This window comes from Oryctolagus cuniculus, chromosome 5, assembly GCF_051225735.1.
Source record: "Oryctolagus cuniculus isolate XC-2025 breed Fujian yellow rabbit chromosome 5, ASM5122573v1, whole genome shotgun sequence".
In the NCBI taxonomy this organism is placed as follows: Eukaryota; Metazoa; Chordata; class Mammalia; order Lagomorpha; family Leporidae; genus Oryctolagus; species Oryctolagus cuniculus.
In genome coordinates, this window is record NC_142871.1 from 153,672,100 (window position 1) to 153,682,510 (window position 10,411).

Below are 10,411 nucleotides of genomic sequence, written 5' to 3' on the forward strand. Positions count from 1 at the left end.
GCCGCTGCCCCCATGATACCCACTATCCTGAGTGCTTGTTTGAGGCAGACTTTTGTGTGTGGACAGAACTTACCAGGACTCCTTTATCTAATCTGTGGACTTGGACAAGGGATACAATATAAAGAATTTTTTCTTTCTAATTATGTTATCTGTGTGGCATCCATTTTGCTTGGCTTTCTCCAACCCTGCTGTGGACAAACCAAATGTCCACTTTAGGACATCCAAATGGCAAGAAATTCAGAGGCCTCTGTGAAGTGAGAGAGGCCTCCAGCCAACAGCCAGTACAGAAATGAAACATAAATTTCCACAAAGAAATCCTGCAACCTGCTTCAGTGAGTTTAGAAGCTGCTCCTTCTCCCAATCAAATATTTAAGAGACCTCAAGTCTGGCCAGCACCTCCACTGAGTTCTTACAAAAGACTGGAGTAAGCCATACCTGCAACCCTGAAACTATGAGATAACCCGTATTCTCTGAAGCTACTGAATCACAGGTAATATATTATGCAGTAATAAATAACTAATCTGCTTAGCAAACACATTTGACATCTTCAAAAACCCACTCTCAACCCAAAAAATAGCTATAAGCAATTGAAACTGTAATCCGAAAGCTTGCACTAAAGAACTGAAAATTAAAAAGCTGTCCTATGAGTATAGTGTTTCACAGTTATGTAATCCTCTGCACATATACTATATTCTGGACTTGGACTGTGCCGGCCTGCGGCACAATGAACTGGGTTTTCCTGAAACAGAGAGTGGGAATGCGGGGACAAGGACGCAAAGAATGGAGCCAAGACAAGTCCTGATCAAGGCTCCTTTATTGAACAAATCCAGTAGTATTTAAACATGACCAGTTGTTTACAAGAAGGAGCACAAAAGATTTACATATCAAAAAGGCTTTTAAGGTTACAAAGAATTCCCAATAAGGTTCTTAATTATTGCTTACAAGGGTACAATAAAACACTTAGGTGATAAATGCAGGTTACAGGTGTGACTGATTATCTGTATCATCTCTTGTGAGAGGTTTAGGTTCTTCCTGCCTCTTCCCGGAATCTCCCCTAGCCTAATTGTCTGTGCCCAATTGTCTCCATTCATATGTTTAAGTGTAAACAAAGGGAGTGACTACCTGAGGCTGCCCACATTGGACAAACATTGCTCATGCCTTGTTGGGTACCCCAATAACAAAGCTTTATGTTGTCTTTTGGATGGACCTAATTATATATATTTGTGGAGTAAAATCAGATATTTTCATACATGTATACATTGTAATGGTCAGAATGAAGTAATTTGCATATTCATCACCTCAAATATTAATCCTGTCTTTGTAGGGAGAACATTAAATTTTTCTCTTCTAGCTATTATGAAATATACATTCATATTATAGTCCCCACTAATATGCAACACAACACCAAAACTTGTCTCTGCCATGTAGTATCAGTTGTCTAATCTCTTCCAATTCTCATGCTCTCCTCTCCTCAGCCTCTGGCAACCACTTCTCTACTACAGATCTCTAGGAGATAAAGATTTTGAGAGGTTTCCATGTGGGTGAAACAACATACTACTCACCGCTCCATGCTTGTTTCTCCTAACATAAGTCACCAACGACAGGATTTCATCCATTTTGGTGGCTGGCTAGTATTCCCTTCCATACATATACTGTATCTCCTTGATCCTTTACTTGGTAGGACACTGGTTGACTGCATATCTTGGGTATTATGAGTAGTGCTTCAATAAACATAGGAGTGCAGATGTCTCCACAGACTGAGTACTTTTCACTGGGGATATCCTCAGTGGTGGGGCAGGTGGATCACAGGGTAGCTGGACATAACCCTTGACAAGCGCTTGTATGACATGTGCTCAAATGCAATGCATCTAACTTATTGTGTCAGCAACCCAAATATAAATGACCCACTTTCCTAACACTGACACATGGAACTAATACATCTCATGTATATCTTTTTTCCCCCTAACTAAATAAATATGAAACAATCACTCTCTGAAGGCAGGGAATATACAGATACATCACAAAAGGAAAAGTAATAAAAATTGTAGTTTCAGAATACATTATCAGCACCATATATATATATAGTTACAGCAATAATATGTTCAAAGCAAGCACAAGATAGTTAATGAAAATTTCTTTTTAAATGAAAAATTTGTAAGAGTACCCTAAAAATGAGCCAGATATTTGTAAGGAAGTTAAACTCTCAGGCCTAAGAACCAAAAGTCCCTCAGGCCTAGGGAAGTGTCTACTACAGAAAAGCCAAGTCATCTGTTAATATGCACAGCAAATTATCTTTGTGCTGCAGGCCCCATTTCTTAAAGAGTGTAGGCAAACATAATCTAATCATTGGAGAACTCAATGTCACATGGATCCCCTACCTTATCTTAAAATCCAAGGAAATATAGGGCAATCCAAGGAACTATAGTACATTTAGAACACTACTCTCCTAAGGCTTTTAGGATTAAAAAACACACACACAAAAAAACAAACAAATGAGAAACACCAAAACTTTTATAGCTTTAAGACATTTCCTTCTGTATATAATCATATCACAGAATCAGTGCTGCACAGAAAACCTTAAAGAAACCATTTACACAGTTTCAGTCTCTTACATTGTTACAATTTGGTAAAAACCTGAAAACATGCATACATAATGCACTAGAAATACCTGTTGTTAAATTCCTCCATGTACGAAACAGAGTAGTTTTGAAAAGATTTAGGAGAAACAGAACAAAGCTTTTCACTCAGTGCCAACACCTGGACCACCCTCCCAAAACACAAGCAGATATTGGGGCAAATTTCCCAATTCTTTATATGAAGTTTATGCAAACAATTCCTTACAAACCTAAACGCTGATTGGACCAATGTAGCCAATACATTAAATGTAAGTGAATTAGGAATGCCCAAAATTATTTTTCCATTGGTTGCAGAAAAGTGCAGCCAAAGGAACCCAATAAACCGATTTAGAGCATGCACACACATAATTTCACTAAGAATTCTTTCCAATAAATGTTTTTTTAGAATCCTCGAAAATAAAGGTGGATTGATGCCTTAGAACAGGAAAGGCAGGGACAGAAACACCATGGCCTGGGGGAGGCGCCCCCCGCAGCAGCTCCCACCGCTCAGCGCCCGTGCCTCTGGGGGTGTATTTACCAACCAACCAGATTGGGAGAGTTCTCCGCCATCTTTTCCAAGTCTCTACGTCGGAAAAGCTTTCTTCCTATTATACCCAGACCGGCATTTTCAGTTCAACAACACAAAGCCGGACTTTCAGATTCCCTTGCGGGGCGATGAAAGCCCGATATTAAAAAGCCAACGTTTCCAGGCTCTTGAAGTTCGCCACGCATACCCGGAGTAAAACACAACATTCCTTACGCTTAAAATCCTGTATTCTGGAAAACCGCGTGAGTAAGCTCCATTCTCTGAAGTCCCTGAGAACGACAGCTTACTTAAACGGATGACGCTGGCACACAAACAGGTTAATGAGGCAGAAAACATGGCGGCCGAATCCAAGAGCAAAACTCGAAATTTCTTCCCTTTCGAACACACTCGGTATTGTGCAGTGCAACATTGTACAAGCCCAAGAGGCTACGTTGTTAACATTCTGTAGCGTTCCAGCACGTAAACCTTTAACAAAGAAACGAGTTACCTAGGAAATGATCTGTGAAAGAGGCAGGGTCCACGGATTGAAATTGACCAATCAGAAACCGGTCCCAACAGCATAAACCAATCGAAAGCAGTGAGAGTGTTTCCGGAAGTCACTGGCATTGTCCACAACCCAATCAGAGCGACCCTTTTCTTATATAAGCCGGTCGGCTGCCGGGCTCTTCGCGGTTTGTGCTACTGAGTAGTGATGGCTCGCACGAAGCAGACGGCGCGCAAGTCGACGGGCGGCAAGGCGCCGCGCAAGCAGCTGGCCACCAAGGCGGCCCGCAAGAGCGCGCCGGCCACGGGCGGCGTCAAGAAGCCGCACCGCTACCGGCCTGGCACGGTGGCGCTGCGCGAGATCCGGCGCTACCAGAAGTCCACCGAGCTGCTCATCCGCAAGCTGCCCTTCCAGCGCCTGGTGCGCGAGATCGCGCAGGACTTCAAGACGGACCTGCGCTTCCAGAGCTCGGCCGTCATGGCGCTGCAGGAGGCCTGCGAGGCCTACCTCGTCGGCCTCTTTGAGGACACCAACCTCTGCGCCATCCACGCCAAGCGCGTCACCATCATGCCCAAAGACATCCAGCTGGCGCGCCGCATCCGCGGGGAGCGGGCCTAAGAACCCGGCCGTGGGCTCACCGGAAACCCAAAGGCTCTTTTCAGAGCCAACAATTTTTCTTGTAAGGTGCTGTAATGCCAGGTTATACTGCCCATGATGTGCTAACCCTGGGAATGCTTGTGGGGATAAACCTCAGGAAGTTTCATCTGCACCCACTCTGCCCAATTTCGACAGGGCTATGCAGTTCAATGACATTTCACTACGCACTGTTAAGTCATTTAGCCTCAGCTAGTAGTACCAGTGTGCTGCTTTGTTTGCTTCAGGGTGCCTCACTGTATTTAAATGCCTGGAATATGGCCGAAAACTAAAGCTACGCCAGTAACCCGGGGTTGACATGTAAAGGACATCCCGTGAGGAATTTCGTCTCCTTTGCTGGGTTTTAATGCGCAGTGACTGAAAAAAAGGAACAAGAGCTACAGTGGCCTTGGGCCGAGTGCTCTTGGGGAATGCAGGAATCAGGCTTTTCCAACTTCCTCCGCTAACTTCACGTATGACTACCCCATTTTATTATTCAGACGAGATCTGCCGGCTGTATCCTAGAAGCACGGTTACTTCCTAGCCTTAATTAGCACATATTCCCTATTCTGAAAATAACAGGTTTTAAGATTTTTTTTTCCAGTCGGAAGGGAATTAGGAATTTCATTCTGAAAGTATACAGGCTATCATTTAAGAATGTTGACGGAATACTAAAGTGTGGGAATAATCTTGTGTCTAAACATCCCAGAAACTCCCCAAATGGGAAGGAGATATCTTTGCTAGGTTGTTATCAACATTGAAGTGTGCTGCTGCCCATCAAATAATCACTAAGGAAAGATCAGTGAGGTGATGACACTCCAACAAATATGTAAATAGATACATAGACCGAGAGCCACAGCAAGAATTCCTAGTGATTTTATAGAAATTTTTGTTTTTGGAAGCCTAGGAGACTACAACTTGAAAGCTCTGAATTGGGGAGTCAGTTCAAATGCCTAGCTGTCCATAATTGAAATAACTGGAGTTGTTGATAGCTGTAGCATAGTGATCCACTACTAGGTGCAGTAAAGGCATTCCGTGTTTGTAGTTACTTTTTCTGCACTCTGAGATCTGGCACAGTAAGTTTTAGCTTGTGTTTTTATCAAAACGGCTGGACTTTGAGACAGGAAGATATAATGAGCACAGAAAACATATTTTTTATATTGATATTATCCACCATAGCATGTAGCTTACCTGAAAAAAACAAGACACTCAGAAAATTGTTTAATCCAATTGACATTTACAGTAAAAGATGGAGGTGGGCATTCAACCCAATGATTAGAACTCCCACTTACACTGAAAATATACAGTGGCTGGGAAAGGAAAACTTGCATTTCCCAGGCGGGGCTTCTGCTCCAGTTGTGGCTCTTGACTGCAGTTTCTTGTTTAATGCAGACACTAAGAGGCACAAAATAAGTCAATTAAGTGGCTTCCTGCCACCCAAGAGTGGAATTACATCCCCACCTCCCAGATCAGACCCCAGCTCAGCCGTAGCTGTTGAGAGCATTTGGGGAGAAAGCCAGTGGATGGGACCACTCTCTCCAATTAGGAAATCAAACAAACAGAAGTTGCCATTTATTGTATTTATGTATTGATTAGAATTCATTAAGTTTTGAGTATAAAAGTTACTGGCCGGTGCAGCGGCTCAATAAGCTAATCCTCCACCGCCGGCACACTGAGTTCTAGTCCCGGTCGGGGTGCTGGTTTCTGTCCCGGTTGCTCCTCTTCCAGGCCAGCTCTCTGCTGTGGCCCAGGAGTGCAGTGGAGGATGGCCCAAGTGCTTGGGCCCTGCACCCACATGGGAGACCAAGAGAAGCACCTGGCTCCTGGCTTCGTTATCAGCGCGGTGCGCCGGCTGCAGGGGCTATTGGAGGGTGAACCAATGGTAAAGGAAGACCTTTCTCTCTCTCTCACTGTCCACTCTGCCTGTAAAAAAAATTACTTATATTGAAGATCAAAAGTCATGTATTAGTTTATGCATCCAAGTTGAATAGTTATATACTATTCTGTACACTGTAGGGCCTGCACTGTGGTGTAGCAGGTAAAGCTGCCACCTATAGTGCTGGCAGCCTATATGGGCACCAGTTCAAGTCCCAACTACTCCACTTTGATCCAGCTCTCAGCTATAACCTGGCAAAGCTGTAGAAGATGGACCAAGTGCTTGAGCCCCTACATGCACTTGGAAAACCTGGAAGAAGCTCCTGGCTCCTGTGTTCAGATCTGCACAGCTCTTTCAGAAAAGTGAAATGCCCAAAATGATTCCCACTAGCTATTACTATTTTAAACAAACAGCATCAAAATAGTCCTCATACAAATAATAGCATGCAGATGTACTTTTTAAAAACTGAACTTCTGCTTGAAAGAGCTAAAAAGATACAGGCTAAAAGGCTTTTCTTCCAGAAGCATAAGTAGGATATAAAGCTTAACACAATATATCCCATTAAGAAAGCAAACAAATGAGGTGAAGAGACATTCCAGCCATGAGGAAAGAGTGGCAATGGGTCTCTGTACTATATGGAAAGTCTGGAAACTTATACACACAGGATATTTACAATCTGCAGAATAAGGAAGTAAATGGCATTAAAATAGTTCTCCGGGTGGGCACAGCAGGTAAATTGCTGCTTGGGGTGTTAGCATCACATCTTTGAGTGTCTGGTTCCAGTCCAGGCTCCATGCTTCAACTCCAGTTCCTGTTGCTACCACCTGGGAGGAAACACATGACCGCCTGAGTACTTGGGTTCCTGCCACGCATGTGGTAGCACAACAGGGGGATTCCTGGCTCCAGGCTTCAGCCAGGCCCAGCCCTATTTGCAGACTTCTGGTGAGTAACCAGTGGTTGGAAAGATCTCTCGCTCGCCTTCCCTCTCTCACAGGAACAAGTAAATCCTTTAAAATGTTAGTTATTGTGCTCACTTCAGCAGCACATATACTAAAAATGTTAGCAACCAATGTTCTTGATGTATAATATGCAAAGAACCTGTAAAAAGTTTTTGAAAAGATTGAACCCATGTTTATTTTATGGCTGAAGTGTTTGAAATCCATGTATTTTCATAATTGGCATTTCCCTTGAAGGTGAAGATCCGGCAGACTCAATGCTTAACCCCAAGCAAGATGTGTAACAAACAATGTCAGTTTGCAGGACTCAAAGTGAAACTTTATTTCATAAACTTTAAGCGACCCTGAACCTAAGTGTCATTGATAAAAAGGCCACATTTTCTAACCTAGTATCACATACTCATAAATCAAAAAAAAAAATGCTAAATTGCAATTATGTCTGCTAAAATAAACATGTAACACTTCCTAACCCAGAGCCAGATAGATCTGTATGGAATTCGGATTTTGATCTGTAGCAAAACTGAGCTTTCCCAAAACAAACAAAAAAGTAACCCAGTTCAGTCTCGTGTGACTCATTTATCTCCATCAGTTCACAAATCTCGGCTTTCACAAACCATGCCAGCTTCTCAAAGGCTTTGCTGTCTCCCTGCTCACTCAGTTTCTACTGAGCAAGTAGGAAAATGGAGCTAACCACCCCCAGGTCCCCTGGATCCTGCGACGTAGGAAATAGGTACATGCACATATGAAAAACTGTTAAACCTTTTATTACATCATAGCTCAGCTGCCTGTAAAGTTAGGAAACACAAGTCTCCAAAGACAACAGAATGAAACCCAGGGGCCTCGAAGGGGGGAAAGGAAAATCAGGGCGGGAGGAAGACCTGCAACTGCTTTTTAAGCCGCTCTGCGATTGGTGCAGCACGCCTCAGGAGCCCACGCAATCAAGCCGAGACAGGTTCTGATTGGCTAACTCCCAATAGCTTTGCGAACCCAATAAGAAAGAAAACTTCACAAAACCAAAGGGGACTCTCCCTCTGACGTAAACACGTGCAGGCCCAAAAAATAAGGACACACGCGCGGCAAGACCCAGGTGCACAGAACCAGTGAGCAGCTGAGTCTGCTGCACCCGGACAGCTACGCCAGAGTGAACAGAGACAGAGCAAGTCTCCCGGGGACACACGGCCGGTGCCTGGCAAGGGGCGGCGGGGCGCCTGACCCGGAGCCACCTGCAGCTGGCAACGCACAGTGCAGGGGCTCCTGCAACTCAGCACGGAACGCATCAGCCCCGCTCCCGACAAGCGGCCAGCACCTCCGCCTCGGAGTGCCCCGTCAGAAAAGCAAAGTTTAGTCTACAGCGTCTTTACAACAAAAAGAGGGCACGTCAGGAGCCTGGCGCATGCGCGTAGCCTCTCAGTGGAAGGAAACAGCCCAGCCAATACAACGCAGGGCGCCAATTTTAAAGACCGCGTAGTAACTTTTTCCATACTTGCCCATCTACAGTTCAGCTCTTTTCCACGACATCTGTGGGTGGCTCTGAAAAGAGCCTTTTGAGGTTTTGCAAAGCGAAACGTCCCGGCAGAACTTCATTTCTTCTTGGGAGCCGCCTTCTTCGCCTTTGTGACCTTGGGCTTGGCTGCCTTGGGCTTGGAGGCCTTGGGCTTGGCTGCCTTGGCCTTGGCTGGGCTCTTGGCCGCCTTCTTGGGCTTGGCCACCTTGGCCTTCTTGGGGCTCTTGGCCACCTTCTTGGCCCCTGCGGCGGCCGAAGGCTTCTTCGCCTTCTTCGGGGTCTTCTTGGCAGCCTTCTTCGGGGTGGCGGCGCCCGTCGCCTTCTTGGGCTTCTTGGCCGCCCCGGCGGGCTTCTTGGGCTTGGCGGCGCCCGCCTTCTTGGGCTTGGGCTTGGCCTCGCCGGCCGCCGCCTTCTTGTTGAGCTTGAAGGAGCCCGAGGCGCCGGTGCCCTTGGTCTGCACCAGGGTGCCCTTGCTCACCAGGCTCTTGAGGCCCAGCTTGATGCGGCTGTTGTTCTTCTCCACGTCGTAGCCGGCGGCCGCCAGCGCCTTCTTGAGCGCGGCCAGCGACACCCCGCTGCGCTCCTTGGAGGCGGCCACGGCCTTAGTGATCAGCTCGGACACCGGGGGCCCGGACGCCTTGCGCTTGGCGGCAGCCGCGCCGGTCTTCTTCACCTTCTTCTTCACAGGTGTTTTCTCCGCAGGGGCGGGGGCGGCAGGAGCCACGGGGGCGGTCTCCGACATGTCTCCGGTGGGCCAGGAAAGCCAAAAGTGAGCTGAGGCTATCGGAGCAGCGTGTCTCCGGCGCCGGCGGCTGGGGTTTATATAGAGAGACGCTGCGTGGTGATTGGTTCCCTGCTCCTGCGCCGAGCGCTGGAGCAGGACTCCTCGGCACTGCCTTGTGGCTGTGTTTGTTGCCTCTTAAAAAAGAATAAAAATATAAGAAATCGGCGCACGAAATAACTAGGGATTTAGGGGAAACGGGTCCAGGAGACCTCAGGCTTCATTTCTGCTTGGTTTGCTACACTTCCTTTCAAATCCGACGCCCCAAAGCTTCCCTAAATCCCCCAACTCTCTTTCAAAGTTTGGTCAAATTGAGACAACTTTCAGGTTTTCCTTAAAAATACTGCTTCTTCCTTTATCGTTTCCAAGGATTTTCTCCAGGGCATTATTCACCGACTTCTTACCTTCTAAACTTTATATGCAGAAACTGATTTTTACCAAAAAGGGTAGGAAAATTCGGTTTTTTCGCGGAGGCAATAGCACAGTCTCTCCCACGAGCTATTTACACCAACCTCTAGGAATTGGCACTAGGGCAGAAACTTCTACGTACAAAAGGGATCATTATTTCAGATTATTTTCATTTTTTTCTCTTAAAAAGTATCTCAATTGCCAGTGTGTAAACTGGGCTTCATCCCCATGCTTTCAGGATTTACAACATTTTCACAAAGATTGGAGGAGGCTGCTGACTTTGCCTCATAGATAAACAGTTCTAAACGGATTTTTAGGATCTACAATGGCCATTTGAGATCTACCACCTCCTCTATAAGAAATAATTAAGTAATACAATGTCAGATACACATGAATTTACCAGGCATGAGCTGCAGAACATTGAGAAACCACACGTGTTCATGTATCATGCTTTAAATTGGAAATGATTTAATGACAGCCAGCCTGCTTGTTACATTTCCCCTCCCATAGTCTCAATAGAAGTTTGCATATATTGCCCACAATTACAAACTGTATTTAAAATATAAATTGTGACATTCCAGGTATGGTCACAAAGACTTGGAATGGG

The 10,411-nt window shown here is 45.6% G+C and overlaps 2 protein-coding genes across 2 annotated transcripts; one reads left to right on the top strand and one right to left on the bottom strand.

Moving 5' to 3' along the window:
* The first annotated feature begins 505 nt into the window (after positions 1 to 505).
* Positions 506 to 9,413, top strand: LOC100344410 (histone H3.1). The gene has a single exon (XM_070074859.2). The coding sequence runs from the start codon at positions 3,854 to 3,856 to the stop codon at positions 4,262 to 4,264; it is 411 nt and encodes a 136-aa protein (XP_069930960.1). The 5' UTR covers positions 506 to 3,853; the 3' UTR covers positions 4,265 to 9,413.
* LOC100344156 (histone H1.3) lies at positions 7,860 to 9,357 on the bottom strand. Its single transcript, XM_008262454.5, has one exon. It carries the CDS (start codon positions 9,355 to 9,357, stop codon positions 8,692 to 8,694), a length of 666 nt encoding a protein of 221 aa, XP_008260676.1. The 3' UTR covers positions 7,860 to 8,691.
* Positions 9,414 to 10,411: the final 998 nt, after the last annotated feature.

What these genes read in the sequence shown, in the direction of transcription:
- LOC100344410 (XM_070074859.2), top strand. Translation starts at nt 3,854, where the DNA reads ATGGCTCGCACGAAGCAGACGGCGCGCAAGTCGACGGGCGGCAAGGCG.
- LOC100344156 (XM_008262454.5), bottom strand. Translation starts at nt 9,357, where the DNA reads ATGTCGGAGACCGCCCCCGTGGCTCCTGCCGCCCCCGCCCCTGCGGAG.